This window comes from Marmota monax, unplaced genomic scaffold (assembly GCF_021218885.2).
Source record: "Marmota monax isolate L192 unplaced genomic scaffold, Marmota_monax_Labrador192_F-V1.1 WCK01_AAM20220418_F8-fsc00081, whole genome shotgun sequence".
NCBI lineage: Eukaryota > Metazoa > Chordata > Mammalia > Rodentia > Sciuridae > Marmota > Marmota monax.
In genome coordinates this window covers 2,431,616-2,452,233 of record NW_026695234.1, presented here as the reverse complement: position 1 = coordinate 2,452,233, position 20,618 = coordinate 2,431,616, and the positions used below count along the sequence as shown (strand labels likewise).

Here is a 20,618-nt window from a genome sequence, read left to right as displayed (position 1 = left end):
GAGCAACGTCATATTGCCGGGAATAGAAGACAGCAAATTCTGGTTGCTCTTGGGGGTGCTGTATGAGGACCAAGAAGCCATCAGCCGGCTTGAGGTTCAGTCAGCACTGTCAGAGGCCTTTAGTATGCTGTTCAGTGTGTGCCAGTGGGTAACTTGCCTTATGGTCTTTTGTCAATTAAACACAAATAAGAATTGTGAGAATTATGGTTCGTGTCCGGAATGTACCCCAGAAGCTCATGTGTTGAAGGCTTGGTCCTCAGTGCAGCCATGCCCAGAGGTCAGAAGTGATCTGATAATGAGGGCTGTGACCTCATCAGTGGATTAATCAATCCATCCACAGCTGAGGGGATCCCAGGGAGGAGGTGGAAACTGTAGGCAGGTGGGGCACAGTTGGAGGAAGCAGGTCACTGGAGGTGTGCCCTGGGTTCTGTTTTGTTCCTGGTCCCTTCTTGCTTTCTGCTTCCTGGCTGCGGAGAGCTGAGCAGCTTTCTCCTACCACCACACCCTTCTGCCTTGACTTTCTGCCTCACCTAGGGCCCAAGGCCATGGAGCCTGCTGACTAAGGTCTGAAACCTCTGAAACTGTCAGCCAAAATAAACTTCTCTTCCTTTAAATTGTTTTTGTCAGGTTTTTGGTCATAGTGACAAAAAAGCTGACGGACACAATAGGATAAAAAATATTATGTTGGAATTGTTCAACCTATAGAGGGCCAATAGGATAAAAAATATTATGTTGGAATTGTTCAACCTATAGAGGGCCAGGAATGTCAGTGAACAATCTTCCATAATGTTCAGGCATAGGATGAACACTTACATATTTACTCTTTACTTCTATTAAGTATAAGACCCAAGAGATTTTTATTTTTAACTTCTTTTGTGGTGCTGGGGATTGAACCCAGGGCTTAATGCATGGTAGGCAGCACTCTGCACTGAGCTGCTCCCCCAGCCCTAAGAGACGGGGGTCATTTGCTGGTGGGAAATGAGGAGAGGGGCTTTTTGGTAGGGAGGATGTTTTTTCCTGGAAGTGTGAGAATCTCAGACAGGCTTTTCCTGCTGGCCAGCACACCTTCTCGTGCTTGGCCTATGGATACGGTGTGTGGCTTTTCTTTTTTAACAGAGAAACATTAAGTATGGAGAACGTTCTTTAAAATGGTAACTTGTGGAGTGGAAAGACAAATGGATTTGGAAGAAACCGACTTAATTGTGTCACTTACTAGTGGTAGTCATTCACTTCTCCGAGTCTTAGTTTTTATTCTCTCTTAATGGACATAATTATAGTCAACCCTCCTTATCCACAGGTTCTGCATCCATTATTCAGCCAGCTGCAAATTGGGAATGTTTGGAGAAACAAGTGCATCTGTACTGAACATGTGCAGACTTTTTTTGTTTTTTTCTTGTCTTATTCCTTAAAACAATGCAGTATAACCAGTCTGCAGAGCGTATATGTTGTCTTAGGTATTATAAGTGATCTAGAGATGATTAGAGTAAAGGAGGATGTGAGTAGGCTGAGCATCCACAGGTTGAGTATCTCTGGGGGTCCTGAAACCACTTCCCCTCAGATATTGAGGGAGCATGATGTTCTCTCAGTCACTCACTAATTCATTCCATTCACTCTCTTTTTTTTGTTCATTTATTCAGTGATTCTTTGGTTTATAATCATATCTATTTGTTGTAGAAGTCTTTGTTGACTACCTAATGTGTTCTTGGTGCTCTGAAGACTAACTTATAGGATTTTCAAAGATGAAGAGAGATAATACACACAAAGGAGTATTGTGTCCTGAAAAACGCTCCCCTGATATAAATACGATCACATTTGTGCATCTCAAGAAATTCATCCTAGTGGATCATCAAGTCATAGGATATTGAAGGTGAAGGGGGCCTCCCTGATTGTGAAGCCATGCATTTGCTCTGTGCAACTTAAGAACCTACCTGGACTCCCAGTGTCCATTCTTGGCCAGCGGAATGGAAGTGAGAAAAAGTTCCACTTTGTCTTTTTCGCCACTCAGATTATCTGTGAGCTCTCAACCTGCTGGTTTTCTAGAGCTGCTTTTGTGGCAGCACCTTCCTGCGCGCTTGATAGTTGGAAACACCTGCTGTGTGTTTCTACTAGTTCCTTTCATGGTGACCCAGATAAAGGCAGAGGCTCTGTCTTTGCTTCTTTTAACCTTGATGTCTATGAAATGTTAATGGCCCATCCTTGTGCGTTCAGTCCCTGATGGACAGCCCTCCTGTCCTCATTGTTTGCACTGGGCCTTGTTAGCAAACATTTCCATGTTTACATGTCCATCCTCTCTAGTGGCCATGTCTGATTTGTCTTTGTATGTCTGGTGCCTGGCCTAGCACTTGGCTTTGGTAAAACCTTCCAGACACGTTGCTGTTGAATTTAAGGGGCAGGTATGGCAGTAAACTTGCTGGGATTAGTTCAGTAGTTGGTGTTTTTCTTGGAATTTACCTTCCATTTTTCTTTAATGCTTCCCTTGATTCTCTTTCTCATAAATCATTTGAAAACCAACTAACTTATTATCTTCATTGTTATAGTCATCTATCAGATGTGTTTTCTTGATCTTATCTCTTATCTGACAACTTCCATTCCACCTCTGTAGTCTGAGTTGATAGTAGCTTTGAGATCCCTGGCTTGGAAGGCAGGCAGCCTCCTCTAGGTTCTACTCTGCTACTTGTTTGCTGTGTTAGTACAGTGGCAAGTAACTAATCTCATAAGCCCCTGTTATCTTCTCTGTAAAAGGATTTTAACAATTGTGTTTGCCACGTGGGGTTGTTGTGAGAGTTACCTAAGCTCATTCATTTAAAGAGGTTAGAACCATCTCTGCATATAGTGAGCACTTGATGAATGACAGCTCTTACCTTTTATCACCGTGGTTACTGCATCATCAGAAACCAGGAAGCAGTTGGCACAGACCTGGATCTTGTTGCTGTTCTCATATCCCATGCAATGCGATGGAATCACAATCGCAGGAGTGGGATTCTTCTGCTCCTAATAGATTCCTTCCTTCCTTCCTTCCTTCCTTCCTTCCTTCCTTCCTTCCTTCCTTCCTTCCTTCCTTCCTTCCCTCCCTCCCTCCCTCCCTTTTCTTTGGATTGAGTCCAGGGCCTCGTGCATACTAGGCAAGCACTCTACCACTGAGCTACGCCCCCAGCCTACTGATATCTTCACCTGTGTAAATTTGATCATTTGCACTTTTTCATCTCTTGGGCTGTAGGGTGCAGACCCATGAAGGTTTTCTTTCTTTGAGTATGAAATTCTCTAAGCAGCAAACTTCTCTGAAGAGGGATGAAGGATTGGATTACCTTTTGGGGACATTTCAACAGATGGCAAAACATATTTTCAGCCCTTACCTCCTCAGACAGGCACATTTCTCTCTGTTTCTGGATGACATCTGTTAGACACTTAACCCTTGATGAGGATGTTACCAATATTTCAGTATTTGTCTCCTGCTGCAAGGACTTGACTTTGCCTTAGAAAAGAGGGAGAGTGTGGCTAGGAATATAGCTCAGGATGGTAGAGTCCTTGCCTCACATGCATAAGGCCCTGGGTTCGATCCCCAGCACCACACACACACACACACACAGGCAGAGTACTCCAAGCAGGGGTGGCTGTAGTACTCCCTAGCCTGTCCCTGACAAGCCTGGGGCCAGACATAGAAGTGCCTTGCTTTCCTTGCTTTGTGGGTTATCTGGGAGCATCAGTGCTTTCATGATGTCAAGGACCCAGTGGGAGCGGTGTTCAGGGTCCAGGGTGGATGCTGGAAGGTGGAGGCAGGTGAGAGATCTCTGCCTGATTTCTCACCAACTCTTTTCTTCTTCTTCCCCTTCTCTGTCTTCCAGGTGTACGTGTCTTATGACTATGGAAAATCATTCAACAAGATTTCAGAGAAACTCAACTTTGGTGTGGGAAATAGCAGTGAAGCTGTGATCGCCCAGTTCTACCACAGTCCTGCAGACAACAAGCGGGTAAGGAAGCCGTCCACCCCAGGCCCCTGATTTCAGGGACTGTGTTTTGGAAAGATTGCTGCTCTGAGGGGGGGCTGGGCAGCGGAGCCCTTTGTGATCCTTGCAGCATGACTTGTAGCTAGTCACTGTGTTTCTGCTAACCTGGGAATTTGTGACAGAGTACAGTTCCGAGGTGGGTCTGTGTATAATCAGGCAGGCCAAGTACTGGTCAGGCAGGATTTCCAGACAAACAAGGCCAACTTAAACCACAGAAAATCTGCCAACCAATGAACTGCTTGATCCCCCCCCACCCCCACCCCGTGGCAAAAATGTTTCCCAGGTACATTTGCCATCTACTCCCAGGCTTCCGAGAGCAGCTGCTGAACTTTTGCTTTTGTTGGCACCATTAGTATGCATGCAGGGGTGTGTGTGTGTGTGTGTGTGTGTGTGTGAGAGCGGGAGCCTGTGCACGCGCATGGGGCATGGGCTTGCACGTGCCTGGGTGCCTGTATGTGTGTGTGTACTTCCCCCACCCCAACCTACAAGAATATAGAGAAGAAAAGCACTGGGCAGCCCTGCTGTGCCCGCCCTTTGTTTTCCCAGCTGGAATGCCTGGGGCTGTGTGTCTTGGGTCAGAACCTGCAGGCGATTGGATTTGGAGGAAGCTTGACCCCCGGCCCCAGGCAGGTGGAGGGGAAGCCCAGCAGCCTGCCTGGCATTCCTGCTGGTTGGGTGACTCTTAGCTCAGGAGAGTTGCATTTGTTTGCTCTCTTTCCTGCTCTCCCCAGGGCCAGTGGCTTCTCCTGGGGAAAGACCCTTTGTAGAGAAACTCCTTAGGAGGAAAAGCATTCTGTGGGAGGGGAAGCTGCTGTTTTCTGCTCATCCAGAAAGGAATGAGCAAGCAAGATCTACAGGGTCCTCATTCCTTGGCCCCTGTGCCTGCTTCTCAGGTTGCCCTTGGTCTCCTAGCAGGGCTGCATTCAGAATATTTAGCAACTGTGTGTGTTCTCCTGATTCCCTACCCTGGTGTGGCAACTGGTGTGGCTGGGCCCCTGACCTGGCCAGAGGGAGCTGGGTCCTGGAGGCTCCCCACTAGGCCAGGCATTAACCTTTTAATTGCTGGTCTCTGTGGAAGTCCTGGGGGCAGGGCCCCCACCTTTGGGGCTTTAGGTAGAGCCAGTTTGGGGTTTCCTGGCAGTGACTGTTTACCAGCTTGTTACAGAACATTTAAAAAAAAAAAAAAAAGCTAGAATCGTCATTACTGGTGATAATGGTTAAATATCAGCCCTGCCTGATGATCTCAGAGGGAAGCACTGTTAGGTGCAGACTTCCTCCTCTTATCCAACTCTAGGGTGACGGAGCAGTTTTCCCCTGAGATGAAAAGCAAGGACAAGGTATTGGGGGGACCTGGCTATGTCAACCAGATGACTGGCCTTCTTCGCCTCCCCCCATGGCCTGTGGCCAGGGAAGCCTTGTCCCGGAGGTGGGGGAGCCACCCACCTGGGCTCATGAGAGGTGAGGAGCTTATCTAGGGCCAGGTTGCTGGCTGTGCTGCCTCTCCCTGGATGGAGCTGTGTTCCCTCTGCCTCTCAAAAAGCAGATGATACTTGGATTGCTCACTTTATCAGGCTGTGCTTATGTGATTATTGTTATTACCATTATGTTTCCACATCATCTCAGAGCTACCTCTGGCTGGAGTCATGGCCTTGAAATCGCCCTGTTGTCCCTTTGGATGCCCTTTTCAGCTTCGCCGGGTGCCCCTCCCACAGGGCACAGATGTCTACAGGCAGGGCTGTCTTCCTTCCTGCCTCTTGTAGGTTGTGGTGAGCGGCTGCTAAGACCACAAGTCAGAGGAGTTGGGAAACCGGAAAGATGATGTTTTGGGCCTGCACGAGGAGCTTTAGTGCAGGCAGAGGCGGAGGATCAGGGCCTTTGGGAGCATCAGGTCTGCAGAAGGGGTAGAGCAGGGCCCTAGAGTTGGAACAGGAGGGGGAGAAACCTGGGGATGATTGCAATAAAAGAGGTTCAGGTGGAACATGGTGAGATGGGGGGCGGGGCATGTTTGTAGGCCATGTTCTGTCAGCCATGCAGGGTGAAGCATCTTAGATTTCTTCTGGGGGAGCTGGAAACTACTTTCTTGGAGAATTTAATGGTGGTTGGTTGGACCTGAGGCCTGGAGCCTGTGGAGGAGGGAGGCAGCCCTCCCTGTAGTTTCTAATTCCCCAGAGAAGGCTGTTACCCTCCCCAGACATCTCAGAAAGGAAGTGATGACTCTTATTGTGCTGATTGCTTTTGTTACTTTTACCTTTGTCCCCTGGAAGGCAAATCACCCCACCAGACCTACCATTTCCTGAGAAAAATCACACAGACAGGGTGCCTCCCCGATGACAGCAGGGTGCTAGGCTCAGGCAAATCACCTGTGTAAAAACGTTCCTTGGGTTGTCAGTGCTTGAAGCTGTCAGAGCTGCTCTGGGAGGTTTAGATATTAAGAGAGGGCCTCCTGGAAGTCTGAGGGGATGTGTGCCTGTGGAGGGGACAGAAGGGGTGAGGAGGCCACAGGCTGTGGTCTGTGGCTCCGCCTGGTAATGGAGATGGAATGGTGGTGGGGACATATGAGTGTTGTGGTCTATTTTTGCTCTAGCCTGCCATCCTATTTCCCTCTGTTGGTCCCCTGTGTGCTGTTCCCTGAACCAGTGTGCAGCTCCAGCCACCTGGCAGTTCCACCAGCCTCCCAGGCTCCACTGATCTGCCAGGCAATATCTAGCTGTATCTAGGGCCCTTTGAAGCACCACTGAATGCAGTGGGCTTCAGAGCCTCAGTCTCCACACAGGCGAGATGTGATCATGCTTTTCTCCAGGCAGAGGTTGGTCCTGGGCAAGTCTAACCAATACTGTTTCGCTTTCTTCCTAGTCTCTTCTCTGCCCTTCCCCCTCTCATTGGACTCTCCAGCTTTCTTCACTCAAAGCTGGAGAAAGTCACTTGTGCTGATATCATGTAGATACACTTTGCATCTAATTTATTATTTTTCCAAAAGTATTTGTATCTTTCAGAGGAAATGTAGGTGTAGCCAAAGGGTGGCGCTCCTTTGGAATTTTATGCAATTGCAAACAGAGCCAGAGGAGTCAGAGTAGGAGAAGATGCTCCTGAGATTATATAGTTCTGAAAGCAGCACTCAGGGTACCTCTAAGGGGTTGGCCACCAAGGAGCTTGACAGCCAGGCAGTAGGAGATGTGAGAGCAGGGTAGGGCATTTTGAGCTTTCCTACCATGTGCATATGTGACAGTACATAGTTACAGGGTGCACCAGTGGGCGTGGTGAATGGACTTTGCTGTTGAATGGAGGTAGGGGGTTCTGTGAGGTTGGGTCAGAGGAGTAAGTCTTCTTGGCATACATAGGATTAGGAATGGAACTTCAAGGATAGGCATACGATATCTTTAGGTATAACAGAGCAGGTGGGAGCCTTCTGGCAGGAGGAAGGTGTGTGCAGAGGCTTCAGGGTGCCTGCATGTGGTTTCTGTGCAGGATACTCAGGAGATTTGCCTCTCAGGAGTTGAGTGTTTGCATTGAACTGCTTTGTAATGTCATCTAAAGATGGAGGGGATTTTTCTTTGCCCTGAGAACAGTGGGGAGCCATGGAAGAGTCTGAGTAGGGGAGCAACTGAGTAGTATCTGAGGGACATACACCTGCCAGCAGTATGCATGTGGGGTTGGAAGCCAAAGATTCAAGAGTCTAGAAGGAGAACCATTGTGGCCACGAGGTTACTTAGTCACTCAACCAAACTCATACCTTCCTCCAAGTGTTTCACACCCTGCTAGTCCTGGGAGACACAGGATGAATAGAACCCGGTGTCTGCCTCCAGTTTGCTCACAGTCTTAAATAGGGCCACAGGCCATGCTAGTAGAACTAGGTATAAAAAGGAAGGCATGCACACATTTTGAAAAAGACTTTAGAGGAAAATAATGGACTTCCAATGGCTGTTTGAAAATGAGGACTGAAGGGAGGGAATAGAGTAAAAACTTAATGCCTGGGGTTGGGATGTAGCACAGAAGGATCTTGGAGCATAGGGAGTGAGAATTAGGTTTTGTTGGGAAGGTCTTGAAGAATTCAGTTCTGGACACAGTGAAATATCTTGGTCCATCCAAGAGTAGAAGCTAAGATCAAGAAGGTAATGAAAGTAGAACCTCAGTGAGAAGTCAGACTGTATGTGTGAGTCATTTTATTAATCTGGTTTTCTTTGCTAAAACAAAATGCTTGAGGCTGGGTACTTTATAAAGAAATGAAGTTTTACTTAGCTCTTAGTTTTAGAACTGAAAATCTAAGAGGAGCCCCATCAGTTTGGCCTCTTGACTACTTCACATCATGATAGATGGCCTTATTGTAGGAGCAAGTGTGAGAGGGATATAGAGCATGTAGTATGACAGGAAACCAGACTGTGAGGTGAAAACTACCTCAGTACCCCCATGGGCAGCACCCAAGTACCCTTCATGAGGTTCTGTGTCTCGAAGGCCGCACTGCCTCTTAACATCAGTACACTTCCAATTCATGGATCCTTGGGGGTCCCACTGCAAGCAAACCACAGCAGTCACATGATGTGTGTTTTCCAGGCAGCAGTCAAAGCCTTGTGGAAGGATGAGCCAGGTTAGCAAAGGATGGAAGAGTCACGAGGTGGCAAGAGTGCAGAGGGCGGGTGGTGAAGGGACCTGCAAAGGAGAACCAGGTCTGAGATGGTCAGGGGTGGGGCAGAGAGAGTTGAGTTGGAAGAGGGTGGTGGAAGGTGAGGGAAGAGAATTTCCGGTAAAAACAGGAGGAATGGGTTAGGAGAGGAGGCAGGCAAATGCGTCAGATAGTAAAGTGGGAGACTGACCATTGAATTCAGGAGACGACACCTTTTGGTTGGAAGAAGACAGAAGGATTGATGAACTGTTGAGATGGGCTCTGCACTGGTCAGGTGTGGGTGTAAGGGCTGCCCACCCCTGTGTCATCTTGGGCAGCTAGCCACTGTCACGCGAAGCTTCTGAGTCCTCGTTATTAAAAGGGATGTAACTGCACTACCCCAGGCCCTGAGCTATGGGTGCTAAGGGGAGTAAATGAGATGAAACATGCAAAACCTTTAGCTCATTACTTGGCACATACAAAATGCTCTCGAGAAATTTCAGCTATTATCATAAGCAGCAATAAGTTCTGTGGCTGGGAACATGATGTTTTTCTTTTTTTTTTCCTCAAGATTCACAAATGTGATACTGCTGGAAACCACGACATAGATTTCTGGAGAACTCTTTTCAAACCGAGATCACTCCCTTCCCCGGGAACCCAGATGGTTTGGGAACTGGAAGATAGGCTATTTCTAGGGAATGCTTTTCATGGCGAAAATTATGATGATCCTCCTAGGATCATAATTGTTTTTATTACATTGCATTTGCTTAGAGTAGTTTTTTTGCTTTGAAAACATTTACTACCTTTCCGTTAGATTTAATTAGGCTTCTGTAGAATGTGGGGATTTACATTAGATGCTAGGGAGGAAACCAGAGGAGGACACACAGTGAGCTCTTGGGAGGCATCTGGTCAGGATTTGGGGAGAGTGTGGGAATGAGGAAGGAATGAGAGCATGTGAAAGCCACATGGGAAGGAGTGCCAAGTGGTTAGTGCAGCCCAGCTGAAGGCATGCAGAGGCGGACCTTGACCTGGATCGGGTGTTCTCAGAGACTGTGTGTCCTCGGTGGAGTCCTTCAGATTGGTTGACTTCTAGAATGACAGGTTTTGGGTGGAGCTGGGCCCTGTGGCTCTGGTTTCTGGTTCATAACCTGTCTCCTGGACTAACCTCCTCTTGGGGGGCTGGCCCCCACATCTTTCATGTGCCCTTCAGGCTTATTTCCAGTTATTTCCTCAGGTCCTCAAGGCTGTCATCAAACCCATGTGATGATTTTTTTCCCCTCCTTTGTGCCCAAATGCAAACTGCGTTAGACGTGGAAGTTCCTTACCTGTGGAAGTCTTGCCTTGTCACCTCTTCTATGGAGTCATTTCCAACGTGCATAGGTTCTTCTAGGACCCTGCCTTTGGTTTCTCTCTTAATCTTGAATTATGAATTATGTGAGCTGGCCTGTATCTATTTCATTGCCAGTGAGGAAGGAAAGGATCCGGGCTTTTCATGTGGACCCCATCATCTAGACCATGGTGGGTCCCCAGTACACCTGTTAATTGACTCTCCCTCATCCTGCCCCCTGCAGAGAGCTCTGAGGCTGCATCTGCTCTCCTCCCAAACTTGTTCAAAGTCACAGAAGCAAAATAAGGCAAGGTCCTGCTCATCAGAGCCACTTCCTGCCCTGATCCTCAGAGCTGCCCGGTCACCTGGTATAGTAACAAGAAGGGGCAGCTTCTCTTCTTAGAAGGATGTGATCTTAGTGATTTTCTTGGAAAGACATATCCCATAGGTGCTCAGAGCATGCAGGGAGAGACAGCAGTCTCATTTGTGTTCAGCCAACAGATAGTTACCCTCTGATTGTGACTGAGTGACCTGCCAGGAAAGGCTTGCTCAGCTTCATTACCTGGTTAAATAAGCTCCCTGTGGCTTCCCCCGGCCCACCACCACCCTTCTCCACTGAGTCTGCCCTGGTGTGGACAGCATTCTTTCATTGCCAGGAGAGGCTGGGAGATGGGGAGAAGGCACTGTGAAAGCCAGTGCCCCGTGACCTGCATGTGTCAGCACAAGGGTTGGGGAGGCGCTGGGCGGCTCTGGCTGGGTGCTGCTCTGAGTACCTGTTTTCTCTTGCAGTACATCTTTGCAGATGCTTATGCCCAGTACCTCTGGGTCACATTTGACTTCTGCAACACTATCCATGGCTTTTCTATCCCATTCCGGGCAGCTGATCTCCTCCTCCACAGTAAGGCCTCCAACCTCCTCCTGGGCTTCGACAGGTCTCATCCCAATAAGCAGGTAAGACAGCTTCCGGAAGGAGCTCAGTAGTCTGGGGTTCCTGGGATTTTCTCCTGGGCCTGGGTGGAAGGTGTGTCCTTTGAGTGACCTCGCCTCCTGCCCCTCCCTCCTCCTCTCTGAGGCTTAGCCTTTGGAGCTACTGTTTCACTTCCCACAGCTCAGGAAAGGGATACCCCCGGGCACTCTCCTCCAGCACTTGGCACCCAGCACTTGGCACCCAGCCCTTGGCAGGCCCTAGGACTTAAACACCATGCCCCTTTGTTAGCCCTCGGGGTAAATCGAGGCCCTGGAATTTAATCAGAGAGGGCTACCTGGAGAGGTCTGGAGTCTAAGCCCTCTGGGATCTCTTGTCACATTTCTTCCATCCTCTACCCCATTTGTTTGTTCAGTTTTTCCAATGCTGGGGATCAGACCCAGGGCCTGGCACATGCTAGGCCAGTGCTCCTGCCCTAAGCCCCACCCCGAGCCCCACCTTAAACACACTGCTTTTGCCTGCCACCTGTTTGAAGTCACCTTTAACTTTGATATTCTTCCTCTGTGTTGTGGGCAGGCACATGGGTAGGACATAAATGTGTATATTTTCCTCTTGGCATTTAGGTTTTTGAAGGAAAGCTAGCAGGTAAGAAGAGAGGCTGAGTAGAGTTATACCTCAAGGCGAAGCTTGCCAAGTCAAGACTGTTGGTCAGGCATGAAACTCTGAACCCTGTAGAGCTTGTATGAGTGGACTGATGAGGAGCCTCGAATATTTTTGTTCAGAAGAAACTTGGAACATTTCTTTTGCTTTGTGGGCTGTTTAACCAAAACACAGATCTGTTTGCCTTTGCTTGCCTTCAGGAGTAACCCAAGCTTATGTGGGCTGGGTCAGTTTACCAGGGGAGGTGGATTATTGTTATTTTTGGTCTCATGGTTCCTAATACACATTTGCTGGGGCCAGAGGAACCCTTGGGTCACATTAGTAGAAGTCAAGGGACTTTGGCAAAGACACAGGACTTGTCTGTGTGTTCAGTGGATTCCTTTTGGTTTTCTGTACTTGGCTGGTGTCGTCTGCTGTCAGCTTTGATTTTGATGACCAAGGCTCATTTAGGGTTTTTATTTCTGGTGCTAGGGCCTTGTGCATACCAGGCAAGATTCTACATCCCTAGCCCTAGCTACATCCCTAGCCCAGAGGTTTTCTTTTTTCTTTCTTTTTTTTCCCCTTAAATTGAGGTAAAATAGATGTAACATATATTTTACTATCTTAACCATTTTTTCTGTTAATTGATATTAAGTATATTCGTATTGTTGGACAGTGTTGCCACCATCCAGGTACAGAATTCTTTTTATCTTGTGAGCTGGAACTCTGTCTCCATTAAACATTGATTTCCTAGCCCTCTCTCTCCTGAGCCCCTGGCAACCACCATTCTACTTTCTGTCTGTTTTTGACAATTCTAGGTACCTCACGTAAGTGAAATCATACCCAGTTTGTCTTTTTGTGACTGGCTTATCTCACTAAGCATATTGTCCTCAAGGTTTATCTATATTCCTTTTCAAGGTTGAGTGATAGCCCATGGTATGGATATACCACAGTTTGCTCCTCTGTTTGTCCCTTGATGAACTCTTGGCATTGCTTCTATATTTTGGATATTGTAAATAATGCTGCTACCCATTACAAGTTTCTTTCTTTCTTTCTTTTTCCCCGTCACAGTGTTGGGGGAAATGTTTGCACATGCTAGACAAGTGCTCTACGTCTGAGCCACATCCCCAGTTTGGCATTACAGACTGTTTAAGGACACTATTTCCTGGTCAAGAAGTACCATTAACTGTGGTCTGGTCTTGAGTAGAATAAGTTTCTGGTAATCCATAAATGGAAGGCAAGTCACAATCATTTTTTTTCTTCCAGTGCCTACCAATGAAGAGTGCAAAGGTGCACATCTGTCCTTCCCTCTCTGTCTGTTGGCTTTGGAGTGACCTTGCAGAGTGTGTTCTGTTGAGGTGGGGTTTTAGTGGGCTTTGCCCAGTGGTTCTGTTCAGATTGTATGCAGTTCTCATCTCATGGCCTCTTGTCATTTTGGTCTTTGCAGCTATGGAAGTCTGATGATTTTGGCCAGACCTGGATCATGATTCAGGAACATGTGAAGTCCTTCTCTTGGTAAGTTGTGTCCTCTCAGAAGTCCTGACTTCTATACATCCTTTCTGCACTTCCAGCTACCTCGTGATAGACAGACCTTTGATCGTCACCTGTAGTGTGAGGCATTTAGCTCAAGGAATAAAATTTCTAGGCCCAAGAATTAGCTTGCAAGTGTAATGAGTTCACCAGTGGGGATGAGGAAGGAAAGTCGCTCGTGAGAGGAAGGGGAGAGCTCTTGCAATTTTCATCCCCTCCGGGGACTCAGGGGAAGCTTGAGGCTCTTGCGTGTCATGTCGTAGAACTCTGAAAGACTTTCATTTTTAGAGCATCATCTCAGGAGTGGGGATTTTCCTCTCTATAAAATTCAGGCATTTGTTCACTTATAACATTTTTTAAAAAAAACTCTGCTAAATATAAAACCTAGATACTTTAGGGTATAGGAAGTTAAATAATGTATGGATATGGTTATTAAGGAGAATATAGTTTAGGAGGTAAGAAAGACATATTTCAGGTATATAACTTGAATTATGAAAGAAGCACAGAAGTACCAGGTAGAAAGAGAAGCCATAGAGGGATCGTGCCTTCCAGAAGGGAGGCCCATGGATGGCTTCATAAAGGTAGTTGCCTTCCATCCAGGATGCACAACAGGTAGGGGATAGCATGGCAGGAGTGGAGGAAGGAATTTCAGACAGGAGCAGGGTGGCATGGGCAGAGGTGAGGCCATGGTACTCGGGCGCAGAACACTGGCTCTTCTATTTGGACTGGGTATTGGGGAAGTTTGGAAAGGGGAATTGGTATCCGAATCTGCAGTGCTTGAGAAAGGGATTTGACTGAATTCTGGGTACAGTGGGGTGCTTTGGAGGTTATTGAGGCTGATCATGCAATATGTTTCTGTCTGGTTATTTCCACTTGGCTTAAAATAGGCTGTGCTTCAGGAAGGACAGTCATTTCTGGTCATGCTTGCCTCTGCCCTTGTGCCATGGCAGTGATTCAGTGTATGATCTTGAACATGAGTTTGTGTGTGTGCAGTGCACGTGTGAGACAGCTTTCCAGGGGCAGGATTGTGGGGTTGGGGGGTGTATCTGAACTGCTCTTCCGCCCTGTTCACATGGGTGACTAGAAAACTTAAGGCCTCCCAGACTGACCCTTGGCTTTACCACCCTGAGCCAGCTCGTCGCCTCCCTCCCTGTGTCAATTTCCGGCTGGTCAGGGCAAGGAGTGTGGAGTCCTCACTGGCTCTACCTGTCACGAGTGCTGTGGGCCCCACCCTCAGCACATGTCCCAGGTTGACTGCGCAGCTGCTCCTGTGCTCTGCCACCACTGTCGCCCAGTCAGTCCTGCAGTCAGTTCTCAGTCCACAGCAGATCTGTCCTGCTCAGAACAGATCACACCAACTTGTTGCTCCTCTGTGAACCCTTTTGGTGCACTGAACTGTCATTTCTCCTGTGCATTTCTACCGCAGGATGTGTTTTCTCTGCCTATAGTTGCGTTGCTGTTTTTCTCTGCCTGCAGTGCTCCTCTGTAGGATGTACTTGCTGCTTATTCCCTGCTTCATTAGGTACCTGCTCAAACAACTCCTTTTAAAATGAGGCCTCCCCACAGGATCTTATGTGTTGATTTGTTTACTTAAAATAAATTTTACTGTGTGTATTTAAAGTATGCAATAGGATGCTATGAGACAGGCATAGTGAGATGGTTACTATAGTGAAGCGAATTAACATAGTTATCCTGGTGTGTGTGTGTGTGTGTGTGTGAGAGAGAGAGAGAGAGAGAGAGAGAGAGAGAGAGAGAGAGAGACAAGAGCTGCTAAAATCTATTAGTGAAAATCCCAAATGTAATAGAGTATTTTCAAGTATAGCCCTCGTGCTGTACATTAGGTCTCTGAATTTGTTCATTCTGCACACCTGGCACTTTGTATCCTTTGACCTAGGTTCTCTCCACCCCCATTTTATTCTGTCTCACTCTATATTTGACTTCTCTTCATTTTACCTGTAAGTGAGATCATGCAATATTTTTCTGTCTGGTTATTTCCACTTGGCGTAATGTCTTCTGGGTCTATCCACATAATACACGTCTCCTCCTTTACAAAGGTTGAATACTATTCCATTGGGTCTGTATGTCAGTTTCTTCCTTCTCTTTCTGTCAGACCACATGGGTTGTTTTCATGTCTTAGCTGTTATGAATAATACTGCAATAAACATGGGGCTCCAGATAGCTTTATGAGGTGGTGCTTTTATTTCCTTTGGGGTACATACTCAGAAGAGAGAGTGCTGACTCATATTGTAGTTCTATTTTTTAATTTCTTAGGATCCTTCTTACAGTTTCTACAATGACGGCACCAGAGGGTGTCCCATAGACAGAGTACCAGGTGTCCTTTTCTCCACACTATCCTCAACACTTTTCTATCCTTTGTCTTTTTCATAATAGCCATTCCGATGTGTGTGAGGTGATATATCAGAGTAGTTTTGCATTTCTGGGGATCCTATTTGAAATTGCAGCTATTACCCTATTTCCAACCTACTATATTATATTCATTTTTATATAGCACTCTTTAGTGTTCTGACATACAATTATTATGCATATTAATTATCTTTCATAGAACAAAAGCCGCCCAAGGGCAAGGATTTTTGTTAGTTTTATGCACTGATAAATTCCCCCCAAATTGTGACTTTGGGAGACATTGCCGGTTTTTTAATGGAAAGTATCAAATTTATGCTTAGCAACTTAGAACAGTGTCTTTCTTCACAGCTAATGCTTTAGGTAAGAATTAGTTTTCTCATTGTAGCTTTAATTTGCATTTCTCATTATGAATGAATTTGAACATCTTTTACTTGGCCTTAAGGATCATTTGTGTGTGTGTGTGTGTGTGTGTGTGTGTGTGTGTGACATGCCTTTCATGCCCTTTGCTCTTATTTCTATCTGATTGTTAGTCTTTTCATTATTGATTTCCAAAAGCTTTTTATATCTTTGAGATTAGCCCTTTGGTTGTGATATGGGACAGGTTGTGTGTGTGCACACTTATATTTGGCAGTTTGTCATTTGTCTTTTAACATTTATGTGTAGTTTTAGTTCTCATTAAATGGCCCAACATGATGTAGATACCGTCTATTCTTCATTTAACCCTGGGTTTAAAGCTGAGTGTCTTGATATTACTTCCTTAGTACTTGAGAATGGTGAAGATGAAGCTGGTACAGGGAGGAGCCACCTTTTGACTCCTGTGCACTTCCTTCATAGAGGGATCCCTTTGTCATTTTCCTGGGCAGAGGTTGGGGATCTTAATGAAATGATAATTGAAGTATCATCCAAGAGCAGTCTTTACCTAAGGAATATCATTGTAACTTTCATTTGCTTTTAATTTTAAGAGAACAATTGATCTGTTATTGTTTTATGGAACTAATGGAACTAATTAATTAACAGGACCACTAAATAAATTTAAGTTTAGGAATCTGTTGTATTTTACCTTCTGCAAACATGTAGGTATCTTAGAAGGACAAAATGTCTGGCATTGGGATTTCAGGTTATATTTGAGGGACATCTTCCTTGGATTCCCCATAATAAGTGATTGTATTCTGACCTCTCAGGATTATTACATTTATTCAACCATGCTTGGCAGCCTGGGAGCAGTAGGAGTGAGAAATGCCAATGGTTATGTTGTCTAGAGCTGCAGATGGGCAGCATAGGACAGCAAGACTCCCATAAGGGAGGGACTCCAGGATGCCCTTCTCTTCTCCCAACATTGTGTTTGAAGCTCTGTATGAAGTAATGAGATCCATTCCAAAATTCACCCAACCCGAGTGGTTTTACACCTTTGTCAGAGTTAAAACGGACACAAGAAGCTTGACTTTGAATGTGATGCGCACGGGCGCGGCATCCCTGAGGGACTGGAGGTGAGACTTAGGATAGTGCTCACAGATGGCGCTGGAATTGGAATTTCTGAATTGGAGGCCAGGAGAACAGGAAGCAACTATGAATGAGCCTAAGAAATTGGAAGACAAGGTAATGGCAAAGAACAGGAACTTGTATGTAGGTGGAGCAACTTCCAGAAATGGGAGGTCTAGATATGGGACAAGTGTCCCAGTTCTTTCTATTTCAACATGTGGGCCTTCTCTCAGCTAAGCTAGGCAGGGAATAATACAGAAGAGCTCATCTCAAAATACCTCAAGAAAGTTTCCTTCCTCTCTGCCTTTTAAAAACCCCAGCAGCCTCGTTTGAATTTGCATATCCTCTAGGCTAGAGGAAGTACTTTAATCAGTACTTCTAATTGTGGAAGAGGAGAGAACATGCCACCACCCACCCACACCGAGCATCTGATAATGAAGAATAGATTTCTCCCACGTTAGGACCCAGGCTGCTGGTTTCTCCACTGCTCTGCTCAGAGTCCAGATTGTAGGGTAAAAGTCAAGTCTTCCCCCCAATGTAGAAGGAGGCTCTTTTTCTATTTCTTATCTTTCTCCCCCTGCTTTTTTTTTTTTTTTAATGTGGTTAATATTCTCAACAGCCCATCTGTGAAGAAACTCGAAATGATTGCCTCCATTATTCTGAGCACCATTGCACATATGGAGCCAGATAAAGACTGTTACCTTTGCCTCTCCTCAAGTCATCACCCTGAAAGCTCTTCGTGAAGCTCTCTTCCTTACTTTTCAACCCTTTTTCTCATTTGCTAAGTGGTCCGCCTGGTGTTGGTGTCTTTGTGAATGTCAGGAAACGTGGGCAGGTCAATTCCCTTCCCAGCTGCCACGTGGGGCCTCTTTTCGGGGATACTTGTTCAGAGCTGCTTTCCAGTATAGTCTGACCTTATCATTCTGCAGTAGAATTTGTCATTATGGACAATGGACCCAGTGCAGCAAGTGTGAGTTCAGCTGGGAGCCTAGTAGGCTGAAAGGCAATCTGAGAAAGGACCTTTGAGGGCATCTGTGTTTCCTCTGGGAAGCTTGGACAACACATGTACTCCATTGTGTTTGAAGCTCTGTATGAAGTAATGAGATCCATTCCAAAATTCACCCAACCTGAGTGGTTTTACACCTTTGTTAGAGTTAAAACGGACATAAGAAGCTTGAAATTGAATGTGTTGCTCGTGTTGGGGGAAGAGAAGGGAGCAGTAGGAGAAAGATTCCGGGAAGAAGGAGCTTTGAACTTGATCTTGGAGGAGAGTAGGATTTAGTGGGGGGATTAGAGTGTATGCTGAGGGTACTTCTACACAGGGTGTTGTGTTTGCAGAAGCACAGAGGCCTCCCCTTTGAAGGACATCAAGGATATCAGTGTGTATGAGAGAAGGCTTGCAAAGGCACCTTGCTGGAGTTGAAATGCACTGGTAGGTTGACTCCAGATGGTGTGAATCAGTGACGTCAGTGGGGAGCCAGAAAGGACAGGGACCATGGGACAGAGCAGGTTCAGAGATTGCTAATGTGGTTTCCTCTAATGCTGCATCTTCTGAGGATGTAGCATCTTGGGAAAACTCTCCTTCATTCCTCAGAGGTTCTTAACTTGAGGCTAGAAACTTGCTGACAACCTCAAGCAATCCATAGTTTGTTTATTCTGAAATACTCCACCTTATGCTATTCCTTCTTTTTGTTTTTCATGAGCAGGGTGAGAGCTTGCCTTGAGCTAACTAAACCCAGGATGCTTTGGAAACAATGGTAGCGACACAGAACACTTTGCAGATGCCAAGTCCTCTCCCTCTATGCCGAGCCAAGGAACAAAGGGATATATTAGAGGCACAGAGAGTATCATTTGTTGCTTGCAACAAATGGTCGCCCTAGATTCTAGTTGATTGCATGGCAAAACCTCCATGCCTTCAATGATTAAATATGAAAATGATAACACCTTTTTTCCCCTCAGGGGAATCGACCCCTATGACAAGCCAAACACCATCTACGTGGAACGACATGAACCCTCTGGTTACTCCACAGTTTTTCGAAGTACAGACTTCTTTCAGTCCCGGGAAAACCAGGAAGTGATCCTTGAGGAAGTGAGAGACTTTCAGCTTCGGGACAAGTACATGTTTGCTACAAAGGTGGCGGTAAGTTGAATGCCTTCAGAATAAACTCCTTTTGAATTTCCTTAGCGAGGTTTGGAATTCTGTAGGCAAAAAGGTGAGTTTGCATGAGCAGAGATTGGCTCACATGCTTAGGGTAGCTTGGCTGAAGGACTGTGGACATTGACAAATGTCTCCAAAGGGCTTGGAGGTGCTGGGAGGTCTGAGGAGTGGAGTCGTCGAGGACAAGCACTCCAAGTGTCTCCAGGCTTTAGGAATTTGGTCCTCTCCTGGAAGCCAAGCCTCCTTGACAAAGACATGTTTTGAAATCCCGGTGAAAAGAACACAGAAAGGAGGGGGTGGAGCTCAGTGGCTTTTTTTCTCTTAATCCCACTGCCTTATTTCCTTCAAATTTAGACCAATTTCTTTGAGATTTTTTCGACACGTTCATTTACATGGCTAATAGGATGTGTAGTCATTGGCTAGTGGGAGTTAATGCTCAAAGAAAAGCAGTAATTAAGCTTCCAGCTGTCAGTAAGTAGCTTAACTCTCAGCCTTTGGGAAAATCTTCCCCTTGATTTGATGTGTTGGAGCCAGATGCTGAAATGGAGGGCTTGCTCATTTAAAAGCAGAGTTGATTATTTAACAGGACTTGCTGTGCAACTATATCAAGTTCACTCTTTTATTGCCCTGGTGTAAAGGAAAAAGCCAGACTCTGCCAAGAGTATGTTGGGCCACCAGCCTGGGCACTGTAGGCTTGCTTTCTTAATAGCAACCATTTTTTCTCTGAGTCAGTCTCTGTTGAAGCCCTCTGGTACCTGGGACGTTGCCCTGCTTTCTGTCACTGTTGACCTTAGGGACTGAAATCAGATGTAATGCTTTCCTCCAGGTTCTCATTTATTTCTGTAATTAGTAGCAGGCCATGCAGAAGTGGTATGGTTTCATAGATCCTACCAAGGTCAACCCTCTTGGTAGGATCAATGGTAGAGAGGGGGGCCTCCCCAGCAAGAAAGCAGGGAGGAAGGCAAGGATGGTAAGACAAGGTGTGGGTGATAAAGGCAGGAGGCATTCCCCACTACGTCCCCTGCAAAACATTTTTTTAAAACCACTGAATTAGGGCTAGGGTTGTTGCTCAGTGCTTGCCTAGTGTGCGTGAGGCCCTGGGTTCACTCCCTGGTGCTGCAAAACAAAAACAAAAACAAAAAAACCATTAGGTGCCATGTGCATGCTTGTAATCCCAGCTACTTGGGAGGCTGATGTAGGAGGATCTCAAGATTGAGGCCAAACCTGGCAACTTAGGGAGACTGTCTCAAAAAGTTAAAAGGTTTGGGGATGTAGCTCAGTGGAAAAGCACCCCTGGGTTCAGTACCTAGTACCAAGTTAAAAAAAGAATAAACTGACAATTTTTCTTCTTTTAGACTGTTTGCATTGACCAATAGACATTGCATCACTCCCTTCCTGCCCTGTCTGCTTCTCTCCATTTTTCTTGTCTCTCTCTTGTGGGTGGGTATGTCCACGCATACACACACACACACACACACACACACACACACACACACAGCAGCCCAAGAACATAAGATGCTTGAATTGCCTTGTGCAAGGATAGCTGATGGGCATTATCAGGTGGAAAACAGGTCCAACCATTGGCCTTGAGACCT

General features: G+C 46.2%; 1 protein-coding gene across 3 annotated transcripts in view; it reads left to right on the top strand.

The window, feature by feature from the left end:
- Positions 1-20,618, top strand: part of Sorl1 (sortilin related receptor 1) — a 162,637-nt gene that overhangs the window by 21,358 nt on the left and 120,661 nt on the right. For all 3 annotated transcript variants that reach the window (XM_046438730.2, XM_046438729.2, XM_058577154.1), the window contains exons 3-6: positions 3,843-3,968; positions 10,718-10,879; positions 12,940-13,007; positions 18,825-19,005. In XM_046438730.2, the coding sequence (XP_046294686.1) occupies positions 3,843-3,968; positions 10,718-10,879; positions 12,940-13,007; positions 18,825-19,005 (537 nt within the window). The remainder of the gene's footprint in view (positions 1-3,842; positions 3,969-10,717; positions 10,880-12,939; positions 13,008-18,824; positions 19,006-20,618) is intronic.